At 44.5% G+C, this 22,464-nt stretch overlaps 2 protein-coding genes across 2 annotated transcripts; both read right to left on the reverse strand.

Moving 5' to 3' along the window:
* Positions 1-7,354: 7,354 nt before the first annotated feature.
* Positions 7,355-9,721, reverse strand: LOC142664781 (uncharacterized). The gene is made up of 3 exons (XM_075844109.1): positions 9,481-9,721; positions 7,547-8,306; positions 7,355-7,434 (listed from the first exon to the last, which is right to left on the reverse strand). Exons 1-2 carry the CDS (start codon positions 9,536-9,538, stop codon positions 7,588-7,590), a joined length of 777 nt encoding a protein of 258 aa, XP_075700224.1. The 5' UTR covers positions 9,539-9,721; the 3' UTR covers positions 7,355-7,434; positions 7,547-7,587.
* A 7,630-nt stretch (positions 9,722-17,351) lies between these two features.
* On the reverse strand, positions 17,352-19,652 carry LOC142664848 (uncharacterized). The gene is made up of 3 exons (XM_075844239.1): positions 19,484-19,652; positions 17,548-18,307; positions 17,352-17,435 (listed from the first exon to the last, which is right to left on the reverse strand). The coding sequence occupies exons 1-2, from the start codon at positions 19,539-19,541 to the stop codon at positions 17,589-17,591; spliced, it is 777 nt and encodes a 258-aa protein (XP_075700354.1). The 5' UTR covers positions 19,542-19,652; the 3' UTR covers positions 17,352-17,435; positions 17,548-17,588.
* Positions 19,653-22,464: the final 2,812 nt, after the last annotated feature.

The following is a 22,464-nucleotide window of genomic DNA, read 5'->3' on the forward strand; positions in this document are numbered from 1 at the left end:
TGATCATTTCACCTTACGATGTTTCCTACCTCCCTGCCGTGCCATAATGGTGTACCCATTTTCCCCATTGCTTATCATGTTTGTGTGTTGCCCCACGTTTTAGATATATCCGATGTTCCAATGCCACCGTGTGATTAACGTATCCCACTAGTTCAGACACCTCCGGGGGATCCGTATTCAGCCAATATTTTGCTATTAATTTCCTAGCATGATACAGAACCTTTTTTATGGCCAGTAATTCAGCTCCATCTCCTCCTTCTTCCCCCATACAACCCAACACATAGATCTTAGGTTCTAGCGGAAAATCTCTCCCAAATACCCTCGCTACCATGCCTCCAACCTCCTTCCAGTAATCATTCAGCTTCGGACAACCCCAGAACATATGCTTTATGTCTGCCCCTTCAAACGAACACCTGGGACACTCCTGCGTTGGTCTGAGCCTCATTTGCATTAACACCTTAGGCGTCCTATACACTCTATGTAGGAGAAAAAGTTGTGACCTCCTGTGTGCTACATTAATGGAAAGCATTTTGGGCGATTCCAGTATCTCCTCCCACTCATCATCAGTTATATTCCCCACATCCTCTTCCCATTTGCTTCTGATCTCCCCCATCGGATCTCCAAGGAATTTGGAAAGTAATGTACCATAGATCACAGAAATAATCCCTTTAGTGTCCTTTGCTCCCAATACCTGTTCCATCACTCCCATAGTAGAGCAGCTCAAGTCCACCAACCTACCCTGGGCCTGTGCCACGTGACACAGCTGAAGGTATTGATAAAACATCCGATGTGGGAGACCAAACTCCTCCTGTAGCTGTGAGAACAATTTAAGACTTCCCCCCTCATATACCTGGTATACATATCTGACCCCAGCTTGTTCCCACTCCTGAAAACCGTCCAAGGTATTGAATTCCCATAAGTATGGATTGTCCCATAGAGGCATATAATTGGAGCACCCAGTAACTCCCAGTATTTTTTTGCATTCCCACCAGACCCTATGTATCAATAGCAAAGTCGGTTTCTCTTTCGCCTCCCTCCTTAGTTTATGAGACTCCATTGCCTCTAGTATATCCGTGCACCGACTCAAATAATACACCAGTTTCCCACTAGAACCCCACTCTTCCCTATTCTTCCAACCTTTAAAGTGTTGCGCTTGGGCTGCTAAATAATATATCCACGCATTTGGAATAGCTAATCCTCCCTTTTCTGTTGGTAATTGTAATTTTTCCAATTTAATCCTGGGGATCCCCCTTTTCCACACTAGTCCCTAAACAAATTATGTATTCTCCTGAACCAGTATTTAGGCAACCACACTGGGGCATTATGCACCACATAAAGAACCTGAGGCATCAGAATCATTTTGATCAGGTTTGCTCTTCCTAGCGCTGAAAGTGGTAGCCCAAGCCATATTCTAGTCTTATCTTTTAGTTTGTCCAATAATGGTTTCACATTCAACGCAACAAAATCCTGCACCCTCACCGAGACCTTAATCCCCAGATATTTAAATTCCTTAACACAAGGTACAGCAATTCCCCCCACCACCAGTGGCACCTCCAATGGTTTGAGTGGCAGCAATGCCGATTTGCTCCAATTAATTTGCAACCCTGAAAATTTGCCAAACCGTTCCAATACCGTCATTATCACCGGCAGTGACCGAACTATCTCTCCCAGGAATAGTAGAATATCATCCGCATATAATACTATGCGTTCCTCCAGCTCCCCACATCGAAATCCTTCTATACCCGGATGTTGCCTTACCATATTTGCCAGAGGTTCGATCGCTAGAGCGAATAATAGCGGGGAAAGTGGACATCCCTGACGCGTCCCCCTCTCCAGTCTAAAGGAATCTGACATCCGCCCATTGGCACCCTAGCCACCGGTTCCTTATACAGCAATTTTACCCATGTTATAAAATTACTCCCAAAACCAAACCGCTCCAGAACAGCCCACAGGTACCCCCACTCCACACTGTCAAATGCCTTAGCCGCGTCTAAGGACAACACTGCCCTACACTGTGTATCTGCAGCCTCTGTCTGCAAATTCAAGAATAATCTTCTTAGATTAACCGCTGTAGATCTTGATGGCATAAATCCCGACTGATCCGGGCCCACTACCTTAGTCACCACTCTTGTCAGCCTATTAGCCAGAACCTTTGCCAAGATTTTTACATCAGCGGACAGCAGGGATATTAGTCTATAAGAATCCGGCTGTGTTCGATCTTTCCCCTCTTTAGGAATGACCACTATTGCCGCTTCATACATAGTCTGCGGCAGTCGTCCCCTGGTAAAACTATCTTGGAACACCTCCAATAACTCTGGCAGAAGCTCCCCCCCATATGTTTTGTACAGCTCAGTAGGTATACCATCCACCCCTGGAGCCTTTTCATTTGCCATAGAACTTACTGCTTCCTGCATTTCCTCCAAATTAATTGGCTCCTCCAGCCACTCCTTCTCCTCCTCCCCTAAAGTAACCCACTCCATTTCCTCTAGATAGTCTGTCAGAAGATCTTCCGAATAATCTACCCTTGTGCGGTACAGCTCAGTATAAAAGGATTTCAACACACCCAGTATATCCCCTGTTTCTCCAACCAGTGTCCCCTCTTTGTCCTGCAATTGGTGGATGAACGCACCCTCCCGCTGAGGCCTAGCCATATTTGCCAACAATCTGCCCGTCATTTCCCCCTCCTCATAGTATTTTTGTTGCAAAAACAACCTTTTATTAGCTGCTTGTTCCAGCTGATGTTCCTTTAGCAATTTTAGGGCTACCTTCCACTGGGCCATCGTTTCTGCTGTATTATTAGCTACATGGTTCTCCTCGGATAACGTCACCCTTTCCAGCAGATGTTTTCCCACCTGTCGTGATCTATTCTTTATGGTCGTGATTTCCCGAATATACACCCCCCTGATATTTGCCTTCATAGCGTCCCATAAGATATCCATAGGAACCGTACCTTTATTAAACTCAAAGTACTCCTGCAAGCTCGCAGTTATTATCTCCTCCCCCACTAGTCGGATCCAGAACGGATTTAACCTCCAATGCAGTCTTAGCCCCCCTATCTGTGGATTAGTTCGGACCTTCAATATCATTGGGGAGTGATCAGACAGTGACCTTGGCAAATATTCCACCCCTTCCACACACTCAATCCCTAACCCGTTACTAAACATCAAATCTATTCTAGACAACGATCCATAAGTAGATGACACACAAGAATATTGCATAGTAGATGGCCACTTTGCCCGCCAAACATCCGTGTACCCAACCTCCATCATGTACTTCCCAAACCGCGTCAGAACAGCCTCTCCTACCCCCCCCCCTTTTGGAAATTTATCACGTCTTATATCCATTACATTGTTAAAATCTCACATAAGTATAGTCGGGACCATCGGCCAACTAGCCAGCCTTTCCAACACTTCTCTTATTGGAACCACCGAGTATGGGGGAGGTACATACAGTACCACAATTATACATTCCCAATTAAACAGTTTACAATGTATCCCTACATATCTGCCCTCTCCATCTCTAAAGGAAGCCAAACAGCAAAAAGGTACATCCCTATGAACCAGGAGACTAACCCCCCTTGAGTATGTGGAATGAAAGGAGTGAAAACTGTGTCTAATCCATACCCTATGTGCCTGCTGCACAGTATCAGCGGTAAGATGCGTTTCCTGTAGTCCCATCACTCCAGCAGACTGCCCTTTCAGGAAATCGAATATAGCTCGCCGTTTTGTTGCCTCTCCCATACCTCTCACATTCCAGGACAAAAGATTTACCCTACCCCCCATCTATCCATTTCTTTTATCTGACAGAGGCCATTACCCTTGAATCCAGTGCCAATCAGAGCATACTGCATTTCAAACTCCCTTTCCCGCCAAAACATGTTCCTCCCTCCACCCACCTCCCTAACCCACGCAACTTTCCATAAACTTACCCTCCAAAGAGGGCCCGGGCTGGTGAAGAAATCTCCACCAATGTGACTATTCAGCTTCCCATTCACACTGCAGAAACACATCTTTTCCCGCAATATAAACCTGAGAACCACAAACCTCCCGCCACCTTACTACCATAGACATATAGCATTTTAGTGACTCCAACAACTGATGCTTCAATTAAACTGACATCTCTGTCTTCCCTTCAGCATTATAAACATAGAGGCTGCAGCCCCACATTAGAACAGAAAATAAATGCAGAAAAACAGTGCCTTATTCCCCTGTGCAGCTCATCCTCCTCCTTTTTCATAAAAAGCAGAGTCCCCTCTTCAACCATCCACCTGATGATCACACAGCAGCTTCCTCTCGATTCTGACGAAGGCGATCCTCGTGACTGTCCAGCCATCTTAACGCATCTTTTGAGTTCTCAAAGAATTGTACGGATCCCAGCGCCGCAACCCAAAGTTTCGCCGGGTACAACATGGAGTATTGAACACGCAGATTCCTCAGTCGTCGTTTGATATCCAGAAATTGCATCCTTCTTTTCTGGACCTCTACAGAAAAATCAGGGTAAAATGACACTTTCACCCCATTCACCCGTATATCTTGCTTTTCCCGGGCCTGCCGAAGAATTAAATCTCTGTCTTTATAATGAAGCAGCTTTACCAGCACAGGTCTTGGCGGCCGTCCAGGTGGACCCGGGCGAGTTGGTACTCTATGGGCTCTTTCCACCGCAAACAATGGTGTCAACGACTCCTTACCAAACACCTCCAGTAGCCATTTTTCGAAATAGGAATCCGGATGGGACCCTTCCACTTTTTCGGGTATTCCCACCATCCTCACGTTATTGCGACGTAGACGATTCTCCAGGTCATCCGTTTTAGATAACAGGTAAGTAACATCCACAGCTACCTCCTCATGGGCAGCATTCTGTCTTCCACATCACTGACTCTACCTTCCACCGCTGTTGTACGCTCCGACACCTTCTGTAGATCGTGCCGTATTATGGAAATATCCTCCTTAATTCCGCCCACCTGGCAGGTGAGTTTAGCTAGCGTGGCATTACATAGGCTTACCGCCGAAAAAACATCCGCCAGCGTGGGCCCAGGCTTATTTGAACTGTGCGAGCCTCGATCCGGCCCTCCTCCTGAGCTGCCTGCAGCATCTTCTCCATTCTCCTCCTCCTCCTCTGATTCCATCTGTGCCCGCAGCGGTTCATATCTGGACCCGGAGCAGCCTGCCTGCTCTTTCCCTCCACCTGTCATCTCTCCTCCAGCATCTGCCTTCATGGGTGTCTTTCTGGCAAAGCGCTCCAGTCGGGATGCCGCCGCCCCTCTCAGGTCCCTGCTCTCTGCCATCATGCACATGTCGGCGCCATCTTGTAAGCCCAGCTCACCTTCCTCTGCCGCCTTAGACTTTCTTGAGCGGGTCATTACAGCCTCCAGATTCTTCAGAATCGTGTCACCAGGTTCTCCTCCTTCTCCCCTCTCTGCACAGGTATGTCTCCGTTAGGAGAGTTCAGCCTCAGGATGTGTATCAGGATATCGGCAGCGGGAGCTCCGGTTCCTGCGTCCGCTCACATATGCCGCTAAGCCACGCCCCCCTCGAGGAACCGGAAGTCTAGCTGTACAGTCTTCTTTGGTGACGACACGACTCTTCGTCATGTGATCGGCCCCGCTGTACTCTATGTACTCGCTGTACTACTGCTCCTGCAGTATACGGAGCACAGCGCCGCTCTCTGAGAGGTTCCTCTGAGAGGTTCCTGTTGTTTCTCCTTTGCTTTATCCAATGCTAAAAACTAATAATGATTTTATTTTTATTTTTTTAAATGCAAGCCCCTCAGTTGGAGTCACTGGGACCCAACACTAGAATTTCATCTTATTTGACAGATTATGGCACAATTATCTATGGGGAACTTATGGTGGTTATTTTGGTATTCCCATACTGTTTTTTGACACAGACCACCTACCTAAACATTGCTACAGACAAATCCACCTCTTCATGGTAAAGGTATTCTCTAATGCCAGTGCTGTCTTACAGCAGGATAATGCCCCCGCCACACTGCAAAAATCGTTCAGGACTGATGTGAGGAACATGACAAAGAGTTCAAGGTGTTGACCTGGCCTCCATATTCTTAATTCAATCGATCATCTGTGAGATGTGCTGGAAAAACAAATCCAATCCATGGAGACCCCTACTCACAACTTACAGGACTTAACCCCTTAATGACGAAGCCTAGGTTGGGCCTTAAGGCTCAGAGCCCATTTGTCTAATCTGACATGTGTCACTTTATGTGGTAATAACTTTGGAATGCCTTTATTTATCCAAGTGATTCTGAGACTGTTTTCTGGTGACACATTGAACTTTATGTTAGTGCTAAAATTTGGTTGATACATTCAGTGAAAAACAGAAAAAATGACAGAAAATGTGGTGTAAGGCAGATGGTTATACCACACAAAATAGTTATTAATTAACAATTTTTTTTTTAAATAAAGGACTTAATATTGAAAAAAGGCTTTTTATACAACAGTTTTTTTTTTGTCTCACTAGGTGACTTGAAGTCAGGAATCCCTGATCGCTATTCTAATACACTGCACTACATGCGTAGTGCAGTGTAAAAGTGCTGTCAGTTACTCACTGACAGCAAACCTAAGGCAGGACAAACTAGGCTTCCGTAGATGACAAACCCGGAGGCCATTGTTAGGCCTCCTGTTGCCATAACATGATGGAATAGAACGTCAAGGAGCAGGAAGGGGTTAAAGGTTCTGCTAACGTCTTGGTGCCAGATACCACAGGACACTTTAAAAGATCTTCTGCAATCCATGTCCCAACGGGTCAGAGCTATTATGGCAGCACGAGGAGGACTACTCAAGGCAGGTGGTTTTAATGTTATGTCTGGATGGTGTATATGTTAGTAATTAATTTCTATTCATTTGTACATTGATGGAAATTAGGGTATGTTCACACGCAAACTCAAAAATATCTGAAAATACAGAGCTGTTTTCAAGGTTTTCAGCGTTTTTTACGGCCGTTTTTGGAGCTGTTTTCAATATTGTCTAGGAAAAACGGCTCCAAAAGCGGCCCAAGAAGTGACTTGCACTTCTTTTGTGAACATACCCTAAAAAAAGAGTAATTTTTCTGTGCTTTTTATTTTTACAATATATATCAATCACCCTAAATATTGTAATCTTGGGGCCTACATTGCTCCTATGTAAACATGGGAACGCCACCATTCTCACCAGTTTTAAGGCGTAATGTATGTCTTAGGCCAAAACATAGTAGTAGTCGAAACGCCAATCCAACCGAGATGGAATATGAAATATCCAAGATAGAAGGGAGTCCCAGGCATAAAATAAGATAAGATAACTTTATTAATCCCCGAAGGGAAATTCCAGTATCACATAAATGGATTCTGGGAAACGGCATCAGGGATCTTTTATTATTAGGTCTCTGTGCAGATTGAGATTCTGGCGTCCAAGGTGAAGATGATGAAGAAGACTAGGTGGTACTGTAGACAAAACAAAAAATAATCAGACCAGACGATAATCACTCAGCAATATACTGGTGCCGAAGCTCCAGCCATGACTTCACAAAAATATTATAAATGTCAGTGATCATACCTGTACTGCTGGTGTTTCTTCTGTACCACAGCTGTTGGTACTTATCTCCTCCTCTTTCTTTGAAAGGCATGGACGCGGCACAAGGGACAGCGTGGATTTGTCGGGATCCAATGTGCAATACAAGGCAGATGGAATATGTGAGAACATGGCAGAACGGTGACTTGCTCTCCAATCTCATAGTCCTCTAGGCATATAGTGCAGGACTGGATGTCTTCGTTTTCAGTAAAGGTTCGAGATGGGAGTCTATCAATCTGCCTGCCTCTCCTGCCTCGCCGACGTTGTCTTCTCTGCACAGGTCTGCTGTCTATGGTCTCTGTTGTCGACTGTTGGTTGGGAAGCAGCTGACTGGTGCTTGGTGTTGGCTCCACCAGCCTGTTAGATGTTTGCTGAGGAGATCTGCTTCCTTCTCTGGACGGCTGCAGGTTTGGTAGCGGCTCACTGGTGCTGGGGTCTTGTGTTGGTTCCTCCAGCCTTTCGGATCTCTCCTGAGTAGTTGATGGAGTAGACCCAGGCTGGGATTCTCCAGGAATTCTGAGCTCGGTCTCACTATTAATACGACGGCCACTTGTCGTTTCAGACTGTTCTATTGGCTCAGGTCGTAATGGGGACCGGCTTCTGTCCGCTCCTTCTTGCTGCAACCTACGGCGCGGTGGAACTTGACCACGTCTTCGTCTATTGTCGGGGACATTGTCATGGTCTTCATCCTGCTCCACACTCTGACGCCTTCTATGTCCAGATCTTAATCTTCCATCAGCAATGCCTAGATGTGAAACAATGTGTATAACATATATTAATTATGTACAGAAAAAATGGGAAAAAAGATCAATACCAGACATTTCCTATGGACTCGCGTGGCCTTCTTTCTAGAGGAAAGCTCCCATGTTTTTCTAATCTTGGACAACCGTTTTGATACTATGAATACATACACAGTCGAGTCACATTATTATAACTACTACTAATATCCAGAGTAACCGGCGTGTGCAGCACGGACAGCAGTAGACGGGCTGGGAGTGACTCAATAAGGTGCTGGTCAGTGGTCTCATATGTGGAGCCTCGCTGACTCCATACATCCCACATTTACTGGAGGGTGCGTGGGGGAGGATCCATAAAGCGAACAACACGATTGACGTGGTGCCACAGATGCTCAATTGGGTTCAAGTCTGGAGAAATAGGGGGCCAGGGAAGTACTTGGAAGTCTTGGTCATGCTCTTCCAACCACTGTCGGGCATTTATAGTCGTGTGACATGTCGCATTGTCTTGCTTTAAGATTCCATTTGCTCCAGGGAAGACAATCAGCATGTATGGTGGATGTGATCTGTAACGATGGATTCATATCTAAATCGGTTCAGAGCCTTCCATATGGATGAGTGGCCCATAGAATGCCATGGAAAAATACCCCAGACGCTGACATCGCCGCCAGCTTTTTCCAGCAATGGTTGCAAAGTCCATCCTTTCGATGAAGCAGAAAACGTGATTTATCAGAGAAGACAACCCTTTGGCAATCATTGGTGCTCTGAGACCAATACTGCCGTACAAATTGAAGCCATTATCTCTGATGCACCTTTGTTACATAGGAGCAGTGACCATCCGTCGGGTTTGGAGCCCCATACGCAGTCGGGTTTGCTGAACTGTTGTATTAGACACACGTCTGGTAGCCAACGTTCACCTCTCAAATACATGGCACGTGGTGCTCTGCAGTTTCCATGTCCGTTATTCCCAATGGTGCCATTTGTCCACTCACGATACACTGTCACCACAGCAGCGCGCGAACAGTTCACAAACTGCGCTGTTTGAGAAATACCGCCGCCCTTGGTCCGAAAGCCAATAATCATCCCTTTTTGCAACTGAAAAACAGTGCATTTTTTGCGGACGCAAAACGGACACGTTTGTGTAAAACTAGCCTAAATGTTTCTGATATAACAAGTTCCACTTACCTTGATTTATCCGGGAACTTTCGTCTATTGCAAGCTGCAAGAGTTCTCGGTAACTCATTGTTCCTTGTAGCAGGCGGCTTGATGTTTAAATTCAGGAACAATGGAAAAACTGGATTCCTCAAATAAGAGGGAATCTACCACGATGTTCAGAAGTTGCACTGGTGTTTAAGTGCTCTGAACAGATGATGTAGTAGTCGCTTTGTAGCACAAATTCGCTCTTTGAAAAACCAAGTGAAGTTTCAGCATCAGCATCAACTCGAGATATGGCACTGATGTGACCGCGCTTGGGGTCCTTAGAACTTCACACCATTGTGATGTCACTGCTATAGATGCCACACTCTCCATCGTTCTGATGACATCACTGCCTGCAGTGATGTCATAATGCTTACGGTATGTCATAAACGGTCCCCTGCTCTGCATTATACCAATCACTGCAGCAAAGCCTCCAAATAAATAAATAAATAAATAAATATATATTAATTTTTTTTATATTTACATAGTGCAGCTGAAAATCTATAATATTTGTTTAGTAAATGTTTCTCTATAATTGTTTAGTAAATGTTGTAGCACACAATTCATCTAAGTAAAAGTCTTAGTAACAGATTACCACAATGGAGAGGCGGAAATGTAACTTTATTTTTCTAAAACTAGATGGTTCTGGAGTAAATAAGAATCCTTTATAACCTAAAGAGGTTGTCTGGTATAAGAAACCCATTGTAAATACCCTATTGGGGAATTCTAAGTTAAGAAAGGACAAGTCTCTTATTGATTTCACTGTGTAATGCTTAGTTTCTCCTGTGGTGGCGCTGCAGGGGAATTCAACACTTCTCAAGTTCCATCACAGATTAAATCTGATCGCTGGGGGTCACAATCAGCGACATTAAGCTGCACTATCTGGATGCACAAATTACACTGGATGAGGGCTGTATTGTGACAGACATTTACACCAAACCAACTGACTGACTGAAAATAACTTTTTAATTTTAGCTTTCAACCCAAATCAGCATAAAAATAAAATTTCACAAAGTCAACTACATAGTGATAGAAAATGCCGCAGAACTTCGCATATAAATGAGACAGATATGTGAGAGGCAGATAGATAGGGCGTGCTCTAGCAAAGTAAAAAATGAGCCCCCATTACTTTATTTTTCTGATCTCAAATGCCAAGATACAATCCCGTTAGTAAGCCCTAAATATACACCTCCTGCAATGAGCCATAATACAATTGTGAGGAACAGACCTTAACCACTTCCTGCCGCAGCCATTTTGAATTTTTTTATTTTTGTTCTTTCCTCCTCACCTTCCAAAAGCCACAACTTTTTTATTTTTATGTTGATATATCCATATGAGGGCTTGATTTTTGCAGGACGAGTTGTAGTTTTTCATGGCACCATTTATTGTACTAATGAAATGGGAAACTGAAAGAACTTTCTTTGTGGGGTGAAATAGGAAAAAAACAGATTTCTTCATTGTTTTTTGGGTTTAGTTTTTATGGAGATCACCGCGCGGTTTTGTTTCGCCATTATCTGAGAGCCATATGTTTTGTTTTCTTTCCGTCGCTGCAGCAGTGTGAGGGCTTGTTTTTTTGTGGCACGAGCTGTCGTTTTTATTGGTTCATGAGACTTTTTGATCATCTTTTATTCCATTGTTTGTGGGAGATGAGATGACCAAAAAACAGTGATTCTGCCTTCGACATTTTTTGTTTGTTTTAATGCATTCACCATGTGGGTTAAATAATATTATATTGTTATAGCTCTGACTTTTACGGACGTGGCAATACAAGTTATGTTAATTGACTTTTTTTACATTGCTTTTTTTGAAACTTTTAATATTTTAACTTTATATATAAATATATATATATATATATATATATATATATATATATATATATATATATATATATATATATATATAAACTTAATTTAACTGTATTTGACTTTCTTTACTTAAACCAGGGACTTAAACCAGCAATCATTGGATCGCTTGCAGGATATACTGCAATACTGATGTATTGCAGTATATCTTGTTCTTTACCTGCTCTTATTAAGCCTTGCCAGGGGTGCAAAGATGGCAGACCTGAGGGCCTACATTAGTCCTCCAAGCTGCAATGACAACCATCTGCACCCTGAAATCGCAGGGGGGTAATGGGCCATCAGAGATGGCCACCCCCATCTTTCTAATGGCTTAGTTACCGCAGTTACTATTGACTATTGACATTTTGGCAACCAAAGGTGCCCCCCTCAGCATGTAGAAGCACACACCATGCAAGAAGAGATAAAGTCCACAACATCCTTGGGCAGCGTGGGCCACCAAAAGTGACGAGCAATCAGGTCTCGGGTTTTACGAACACCAGGTTGCCCAGCCAGTTTAGAACTGTGTCCCCATCGGAGAATTCTTCTCCTGCCTGCTAATCGAACAAAAGTCCTCCCCAGAGGGATGTCTCTAACCTGCAAAGGATTGGCAGTGATAATACAGGACGGGTCTATGATAATTTGAAGAGACTCCACCGTGTCATCCGTTTCAAATGACCTGGACAGGGCATCGGCCCTCACATTCTTGTCAGCGGGACGGTAGTGGAGCACAAATTGTAAGCGGGTGAAGAACAGCGGCCACCTGGCTTGACAGGGATTTAGTCGTTGAGCGGACTGAAGGTAGGTGAGGTTCATGTGGTCGGTGTAGATTAGGATGGGGTGAGCTGCGCCCTCCAGCAGATGTCTCCACTTCTCTAGAGCCAATTTGATGGCCAGTAGCTCCTGATCCCCAAGAGAGTAAATGCGCTCTGCAGAAGAAAAAAGTCTCGAGTAGTAGCCACATGCTACTGCCTTTACTTTGGGGCTCCTCTGGAACAGAAGTGCGCCTGCACCAACATAAGAGGCGTCCACCTCCAAAGAAAACTGTATATATACGTCAGGATGATAGAGGATCGAGGCAGAAGTAAAGGCTTTTTCGAGACTAAAAAATGTGGACTCTGCCTCTGGAGTCCACACCTTGGCGTTCACACCATTCTTGGTAAGGGTGGAAATAGGAGATGTCAGTGATGAGACGTTTGGGATAAACTGCCGGTAGAAATTGGCAAATCCCAGGAAACGCTGTATGGACCTCAGACCTTGAGGACGTGGCCACTCCAGGACAGCTCTCACTTTCTCAGGATCCATCTTGAGACCTTGATCCGATATGATGTAGCCCAGGAAGTGCAGAGAACTCCTCTCAAAGACGCACTTCTCCAGCTTGGCGTATAAATGATTCTCCCTTAATCGTAGTAGAACTTGACGGACATGCCTCCGATGAGTCGTCTGATCTGGGGAGAAAATCAAATTATCATCGAGATAAACAACAACACAGATATAGAGGACATCTCGGAAGATATCATTAACGAGTTCCTGAAACACTGCAGGAGCGTTACACAGTCCGAAGGGCATCACTACGTATTCGTAGTGCCCATCACGGGTGTTAAATTCTGTCTTCCATTCGTCACCCTGGCGGACCGGAGCGGAAGTGAGATGGGGACCAGCGCTCACAGATCCATGGCTGTGGGCGTCAGGAGGTGAGTGGAACCGACGGCCCGCGGCCATAGATGCTACATGTGAGTAAACTAATATACATCCCTGTCCCCCTTGGTGCTGTTTCTGAGATTTTCATAGATTTTTATAGCGCTGATGAGGAACCGGAAGTCTAGTTGTACAGTCTTCTTTGGTGACGACACGACTCTTCGTCATGTGATCGGCCCCGCTGTACTCTATGTACTCGCTGTACTACTGCTCCTGCAGTATACGGAGCACAGCGCTACTTTCTGAGAGGTTCCTAGCATCACCAGGGTAGGAAGGGCCACTGTTTTTGGCCTTTCCCCTTCTGACAATACCAGCCTGCGGCCATCCCAGTGGCCGACCATCACTACAGATGGTCAGGTACTGGATTGTACCCGGCTCTTCCCAGCACCCCTGGTGGCGGTGGGTACCGGGGTAATAAAGGGGGTTAGTGTTCGCCTCTGCAGCGGCTAAGACTAAGCCCCGCCTTAGCAATTGATGCTGTCAATCAGCCGGCGGCCATTACTAAGGCGGTAGTAATATAGTTTAAAGAAAAACACAAAGACATAGAAAAAATATTTTATTGAAATAAAAAAAAAAACACACAACCCTCATTAACCATTCTATTGATAATAAAAAAAAAGCTGTCATCGAAGTAGTCCTGGAATCCGACGTAGTCCAACGACCGAACCTGTAAGAAAACACACAAGAAAAACGATTAGTAACACGTGTGTTAGGCTTAGATACAGGGCCCATGTGTGATACTGTCTGTGGGACCCTGTATCTAAGCCTACCACAACGTAGGCTTAGATACAGGGTCCAGCAGACAGTAATCTTATACAGTATAAGATTACTGTGTGCTGGGGCCCTGTATCTAAACCTACAGTGTGGTAGGCTTATATACAGGGCCCATCAGACAGGATCACACATGGGCCATGTATCTAAGCCTACCATGTGATTGGCTTAGATACAGGGCCCAGCAGACAGGATCACGCATGGGCCATGTATCTAAGCCTACCATGTGATTGGCTTAGATACAGGGCCCAGCAGACAGGATCACGCATGGGCCATGTATCTAAGCCTACCATGTGATTGGCTTAAATACAGGGCCCAGCAGACAGGATCACGCATGGGCCATGTATCTAAGCCTACCATGTGATTGGCTTAGATACAGGGCCCAGCAGACAGGATCACGCATGGGCCATGTATCTAAGCCTACCATGTGATTGGCTTAGATACAGGGCCCAGCAGACAGGATCACGCATGGGCCATGTATCTAAGTCTACCATGTGATTGGCTTAGATACAGGGCCCAGCAGACAGGATCACACAATCTGTGATCCTGTCTCATGGGCCCCCTAAGCCTGCTACATCGTGGGCTTAGGGGTTGTACAGTCCCTAAACATTGATGACCTATCCTCAGGATAGGCCATCAATAGCTGATGTGTCTCTCGGGACCCGCAAATCAGCTGTTTTGAAGGGGCCGCAGCACTCGTACAAGAGCTTCTTCCCCTTCATTTCACTACTCGCCCACACTGTGAATCGCCGACACGGATTCACAGTGTGACCGGAATGAAGTGACATGAATGAAGGGGAGCAGCTCTCGTACGAGTGCTGCGGCCCCTTCAAAACAGCTGATTGGCGGGTCCCGGGAGTTGGACCCCGCCAGTCAGGGCTAATCTTACCTTCCTCTTCGGCCGCGGCGGGAGTTCTGTCGTCTTGATGCTGTGCGCGGCGCATAGCGCTGTGACGTCATGCGCTGCGCACAGCGCTTGACGTCAGGACCTCCGCTGCGATCCGGAACCAGGAAGTTAAGTAAAGTATGTTACTAAAGTAACAGGGGCCCGCGGCCCGAGTTACTATAGTAACTTTTTATTGATGTGGTGCGGGGGGCCGTGGGCCCCCCTGGCTTCGGGGCCCGGTCGCAATTGTGACCGCTGCGACCACTATAGCTACGCCAGTGTATAAATGACAGCCAGCACGGTTTTACTAAGGACAGAAGTTGTCAAACTAACCTAATCTGTTTTTATGAAGAGGTGAGCAGAAGCCTAGACACAGGGGCCGCTGTGGATTTAGTGTTTTTGGACTTTGCAAAGGCATTTGACACTGTCCCCCATAGACGCCTAATGGGTAAATTAAGGACTATAGGTTTAGAAAATATAGTTTGTAATTGGATTGAGAATTGGCTCAAGGACCGTATCCAGAGAGTTGTGGTCAATGATTCCTACTCTGAATGGTCCCCGGTTATAAGTGGTGTACCCCAGGGTTCAGTGCTGGGACCACTATTATTCAACTTATTTATTAATGATATAGAGGATGGGATTAATAGCACTATTTCTATTTTTGCAGATGACACCAAGCTATGTAATATAGTTCAGTCTATAGAAGATGTTCATGAATTGCAAGCGGATTTAAACAAACTACGTGTTTGGGCATTCACTTGGCAGATGAAGTTTAATGTAGATAAATGTAAAGTTATGCATCTGGGTACGAACAACCTGCATGCATCATATGTCCTAGAGGGAGCTACACTGGGGGAGTCACTTGTTGAGAAGAATCTGGGTGTACTTGTAAATCATAAACTAAATAACAGCATGCAGTGTCAATCAGCTGCTTCAAAGGCCAGCAGGATATTGTCGTGTATTAAAAGAGGCATGGACTCGCGGGACAGGGATGTAATATTGCCACTTTACAAAGCATTAGTGAGGCCTCATCTAGAATATGCAGTTCAGTTCTGGGCTCCAGTTCATAGAAAGGATGCCCTGGAGTTGGAAAAAATACAAAGAAGAGCAACGAAGCTAATTAGGGGCATGGAGAATTTAAGTTATGAGGAAAGATTAAAAGAATTAAACCTATTTAGCCTTGAAAAAAGACGACTAAGGGGGGACATGATTAATTTATATAAATATATTAATGGCACATACAAAAAATATGGTGAAATCCTGTTCCATGTAAAACCCCCTCAAAAAACAAGTTAACACTCCCTCTGTCTGGAGGAAAAAAGGTTCAACCTGCAGAGGCGACAAGCCTTCTTTACTGTGAGAACTGTGAATCTATGGAATAGCCTACCGCAGCAGCTGGTCACTGCAGGGACAGTAGATGGCTTTAAAAAAGGGTTAGATAATTTCCTAGAACAAAAAAGTATTAGCTCCTATGTGTAGAAATTTTTTCCTTCCCTTTTCCCGTCCCTTGGTTGAACTTGATGGACATGTGTCTTTTTTCAGCCGTACTAACTATGTAACCATGGAACTATGTAACTATGACATGTGTCACTTTATGTGGTGATAACTTTGGAATGCCTTTATTTATCCAAGTGATTTTGAGACTGTTTTCTGATGACACATTGAACTTTATGTTAGTGGTAAAATTTGGTTGATACATTCAGTGAAAAACAGAAAAAATTACAGAAAATGTGGTGTAAGGCAGATGGTTATACCACACAAAATAGTTATTAATTAACAATTTTTTTTTTTAAATAAAGGACTTAATATTGAAAAAAGGTTTTTTATACAACTGTTTTTTTTTGTCTCACTAGGTGACTTGAAGTCAGGAATCCCTGATCGCTATTCTAATACACTGCACTACATGCGTAGTGCAGTGTAAAAGTGCTGTCAGTTACTCACTGACAGCAAACCTAAGGCAGGACAAACTAGGCTTCCGTAGATGACAAACCCAGAGGCCATTGTTAGGCCTCCTGTTGCCATAACATGATGGAATAGAACGTCAAGGAGCAGGAAGGGGTTAAAGGATCTGCTAACGTCTTGGTGCCAGATACCACAGGACACTTTTAAAGATCTTCTGAAATCCATGTCCCAACTGGTCAGAGCTATTATGGCAGCACGAGGAGGACTACACAAGGCAGGTGGTTTTAATGTTATGTCTGGATGGTGGATATGTTAGTAATTAATTTCTATTCATTTGTACATTGATGGAAATTAGGGTATGTTCACACGCAAACTCAAAAATATCTGAAATTACAGAGCTGTTTTCAAGAAAACGGCTCCAAAAGCGGCCCACTTGCACTTCTTTTGTGAACATACCCTAAAAAAAAGAGTAATTTTTCTGTGCTTTTTATTTTTACAATATATATCAATCACCCTAAATATTGTAATCTTCGGGCCTACATTGCTCCTATGTAAACATGGGAACGCCACCATTCTCACCAATTTTAAGGCATAATGTAAATCTTAGGCCAAAACGTAGTAGTAGTCGAAACGCAAATCCAACCGAGATGGAATATGAAATATCCAAGATAGAAGGGAGTCCCAGGCATAAAATAAGATAAGATAACTTTATTAATCCCCGAAGGGAAATTCCAGTATCACATAAATGGATTCTGGGAAACGGCATCAGGGATCTTTTATTATTAGGTCTCTGTGCAGATTGAGATTCTGGCATCCAAGGTGAAGATGATGAAGAAGACTAGGTGGTACTGTAGACAAAACAAAAAATAATCAGACCAGACGATAATCACTCAGCAATATACTGGTGCCGAAGCTCCAGCCATGATTTGACAAAAATACTATAGATGTCAGTGATCATACCTGTACTGCTGGTGTTTCTTCTGTACCACAGCTGTTGGTACTTATCTCCTCCTCTTTCTTTGAAAGGCATGGACGCGGCACAAGGGACAGCGTGGATTTGTCGGGATCCAATGTGCAATACAAGGCAGATGGAATATGTGAGAACATGGCAGAACGGTGACTTGCTCTCCAATCTCATAGTCCTCTAGGCATATAGTGCAGGACTGGATGTCTTCGTTTTCAGTAAAGGTTCGAGACGGGAGTCTATCAATCTGCCTGCCTCTCCTGCCTCGCCGACGTTGTCTTCTCTGCACAGGTCTGCTGTCTGTGGTCTCTGTTGTCGACTGTTGGTTGGGAAGCAGCTGACTGGTTCTTGGTGTTGGCTCCACCAGCCTGTTAGATGTTTGCTGAGGAGATCTGCTTCCTTCTCTGGACGGCTGCAGGTTTGGTAGCGGCTCACTGGTGCTGGGGTCTTGTGTTGGTTCCTCCAGCCTTTCGGATCTCTCCTGAGTAGTTGATGGAGTAGACCCAGGCTGGGATTCTCCAGGAATTCTGAGCTCGGTGTCACTATTAATACGACGGCCACTTGTCGTTTCAGACTGTTCTATTGGCTCAGGTCGTAATGGGGACCGGCTTCTGTCCGCTCCTTCTTGCTGCAACCTACGGCGCGGTGGAACTTGACCACGTCTTCGTCTCCTGTCGGTGACATTGTCATGGTCTTCATCCTGCTCCACACTCTGACGCCTTCTATGTCCAGATCTTAATCTTCCATCAGCAATGCCTAGATGTGAAACAATGTGTATAACATATATTAATTATGTACAGAAAAAATGGGAAAAAAGATCAATACCAGACATTTCCTATGGACTCGCGTGGCCTTCTTTCTAGAGGAAAGCTCCCATGTTTTTCTAATCTTGGACAACCGTTTTGATACTATGAATATATATACACAGTCGAGTCACATTATTATAACTACTACTAATATCCAGAGTAACCGGCGGGTGCAGCACGGACAGCAGTAGACGGGCTGGGAGTGACTCAATAAGGTGCTGTTCAGTGGTCTCATATGTGGAGCCTCGCTGACTCCATACATCCCACATTTACTAGAGGGTGTGTGGGGGAGGATCCATAAAGCGAACAACACGATTGACGTGGTCCCACAGATGCTCAATTGGGTTCAAATCTGGAGAAATAGGGGGCCAGGGAAATACTTGGAAGTCTTGATCGTGCTCTTCCAACCACTGTCGGGCATTTATAGTCGTGTGAAATGTCGCATTGTCTTGCTTTAAGATTCCATTTGCTCCAAGGAAGACAATCAGCATGTATGGTGGATGTGATCTGTAACGATGGATTCATATCTAAATCGGTTCAGAGCCTTCCATATGGATGAGTGGCCCAGAGAATGCCATGGAAAAATACCCCAGACGCTGACGTTGCCGCCAGCTTTTTCCAGCAATGGTTGTAAAGTCCATCCTTTCGATGAAGCAGAAAACTTGATTTATCGTAGAAGACAACCCTTTGCCAATCATCGGTGCTCTGAGACCAATACTGCCGTACAAATTGAAGCCATTTTCTCTGATGCACCTTTGTTACATAGGAGCAGTGACCATCCGTCGGGTTCGGAGCCCCATACGCAGTCGGATTCGCTGAACTGTTGTATTAAACACACGTCTGGTAGCCTACGTTCACCTCTCAAATACATGGCACGTGGTGCTCTGCAGTTTCCATGTCCGTTATTCCCAATGGTGCCATTTGTCCACTCACGATACACTGTCACCACAGCAGCACGCGAATAGTTCACAAACTGCGCTGTTTGAGAAATACCGCCGCCCTTGGTCCGAAAGCCAATAACCATCCCTTTTTGCAACTGAAAAACGGTGCATTTTTTGCGGACGCAAAACGGACACGTTTGTGTGAAACTAGCCTACATGTATCTGATATAACAAGTTCCACTTACCTTGATTTATCCGGGAACTTTCGTCTATTGCAAGCTGCAAGAGTTCTCGGTAACTCATTGTTCCTTGTAGCAGGCGGCTTGATGTTTACATTTAGGAACAATGGAAAAACGGGATTCCTCAAATAAGAGCGAATCTACCACGATGTTCAGAAGTTGCACTGGTGTTTAAGTGCTCTGAACAGATGATGTACTAGTCGCTTTGTAGCACAAATTCGCTCTTTGAAAAGCCAAGTGAAGTTTCAGCATCAGCATCAACTCGAGATATGGCACCGATGTGACCGCGCTTGGGGTCCTTAGAACTTCACGCCATTGTGATGTCACTGCTATAGATGCCACACCCTCCATTGTTCTGATGACATCACCTGCAGTGATGTCATAATGCTAACGGTATGTCATAAACGGTCCCCTGCTCTGCATTATATCAATCACTGCAGCAAAGCCTCCAAATAAATAAATATATAGTACATTTTTTTATATTTACATATTGCAGCTGAAAATCTCTAATATTTGTTTAGTAAATGTTTCTCTATAATTGTTTAGTATATGTTGTAGCACACAGTTCATCTAAGTAAAAGTCTTAGTAACAGATTACCATAATGGAGAGGTGGAAATGTAACTTTATTTTTCTAAAACTAGATGGTTCTGGAGTAAATAAAAATCCTTTATAACCTAAAGAGGTTGTCTGGTATAAGAAACCCATTGTAAATACCCTATTGGGGAATTCTAAGTTAAGAAAGGACAAGTCTCTTATTGATTTCACTGTGTAATGCTTAGTTTCTCCTGTGGTGGCGCTGCAGGGGAATTCAACACTTCTCAAGTTCCATCACAGATTAAATCTGATCGCTGGGGGTCACAATCAGCGACATTAAGCTGCACTATCTGGATGTACAAATTACACTGGATGAGGGCCGTATTGTGACAGACATTTACACCAAACCAACTGACTGAAAATAACTTTTTAATTTTAGCTTTCAACCCAAATCAGCACAAAAATAAAATTTCACAAAGCGAACTACATAGTGATAGAAAATGCCGCAGAACTTCGCATATAAATGAGACGGATATGTGAGAGACAGATAGATAGGGCGTGCTCTAGCAAAGTAAAAAATGAGCCCCCCATTTTTGTTCTTTCCTCCTCACCTTCCAAAAGCCACAACTTTTTTATTTTTCTGTTGATATATCCACATGAGGGCTTGATTTTTGCAGGACGAGTTGTAGTTTTTCATGGCACCATTTATTGTACTAATGAAATGGGAAACTGAAAGAACTTTCTTTGTGGGGTGAAATAGGAAAAACAACTGATTTCTCCATTGTTTTTTGGGTTTAGTTTTTATGGAGATCACCGCGCGGTTTTGTTTCGCCATTGTCTGAGAGCCATACGTTTTGTTTTCTTTCCGTCGCTGTAGCAGTGTGAGGGCTTGTTTTTTTGTGGCACGAGCTGTCGTTTTTATTGGTTCATGAGACTTTTTGATCATCTTTTATTCCATTGTTTGTGGGAGATGAGATGACCAAAAAACAGTGATTCTGCCCTCGACATTTTTTGTTTGTTTTAATGCATTCACCATGTGGGTTAAATAATGTTATATTGTTATAGCTCTGACTTTTACGGACGTGGCAATACAAGATATGTTAATTAACTTTTTTTACATTGCTTTTTTTTAACTTTTCATATTTTAACTTTATATATAAATATATATATATATATATATATATATATATATATATATATATATATATATATATATGTATATATATATATATATATATATATATATATATAAACTTAATTTAACTGTATTTTACTTTCTTTACTTGCCCTCTAGGGTACTTAAACCAGCAATCATTGGATCGCTTGCAGGATATACTGCAATACTAATGTGTTGCAGTATATCGTGTTCTTTACCTGCTCTTATTAAGCCTTGCCAGGGGTGCAAAGATGGCAGACCTGAGGGCCTACATTAGTCCTCCAAGCTGCAATGACAACCATCGGCACCCCGCAATCGCAGGGGGGCAATGGACCGTCAGAGATGGCCACCCCCATCTTTCTAATGGCTTAGTTACCGCAGTTACTATTGACCTCAGCATTTAAGGGGTTAAACGAGTGGGATCGTAGTAATCTACGATTTCGCTCGTCGCAGTGAACTGTCAGTTGTAACATACAACCAACACCAGCAAATTATGGAGTGAGCTCAGTCCGTGACCCCACTCCATACTTCCCTCCTGGCCTACACCGTATATATACACACGTTGGTTGTCGTGGAAGGGGCTAGGCAGCATTGAAGGGTTATAGTGCTATAAAGCAGATCTTCCCTTACAAAAACTAATGACGTTTTGGCAACCAAAAGTGCCCCCCTCAGCATCAGAGCCCCATAGCAGCTTCTATGGCTACTAGGGCTATAGTTATGTCCATGTACAGGGGGATGATTTAACAGTAACACTACAGGTTGTAACGTCTATGGCCACGGCCCGTCGATCGGTCGTTAACCCCGACGGCCGTGGCCATGGACAGCTTACCTGCCTGCAGCGTCGTCCCCCAGTCAGGCGCCGGCACTCTCTTCCGGATTCCGAGTGTCTCCGGCGGGTGCGCGCGCCCGCGCGTGCACGGCCTTAAAGGGCCAGTGCGCGCGTTTTTGTAAAAACTGTAATCTGGCCCAGGATGCCCTGGGCTATAAAAAGGGCTCTGCCCTCTTGCCCTTTGCCAGAGCGTTGTTAGTTTTCCCGTTGTTCGTCTTGCTTATGGTCTCCCAGTGTCTTCCAGCCTCCCAGTGTACCTTGCTCCTGTATTCCGTATCCCGTATCCTGTTTCCGTGCTACTCGTGCTATTGCCGTGCTGTGCTACCTACCGTGCTGTGCTACAGTCTACGCTACCCTGCTACGCCTCACCGAACGACTTCCCACCGCCTGGTTCTGGACGTGTCTGCCTCGCCACTGCCTACGATTGCCTCAGGTACTCTCGCTGAACCATTGAACTGTGTACTTTC

This window comes from Rhinoderma darwinii, chromosome 12 (genome assembly GCF_050947455.1).
Source record: "Rhinoderma darwinii isolate aRhiDar2 chromosome 12, aRhiDar2.hap1, whole genome shotgun sequence".
Taxonomy (NCBI): domain Eukaryota; kingdom Metazoa; phylum Chordata; class Amphibia; order Anura; family Rhinodermatidae; genus Rhinoderma; species Rhinoderma darwinii.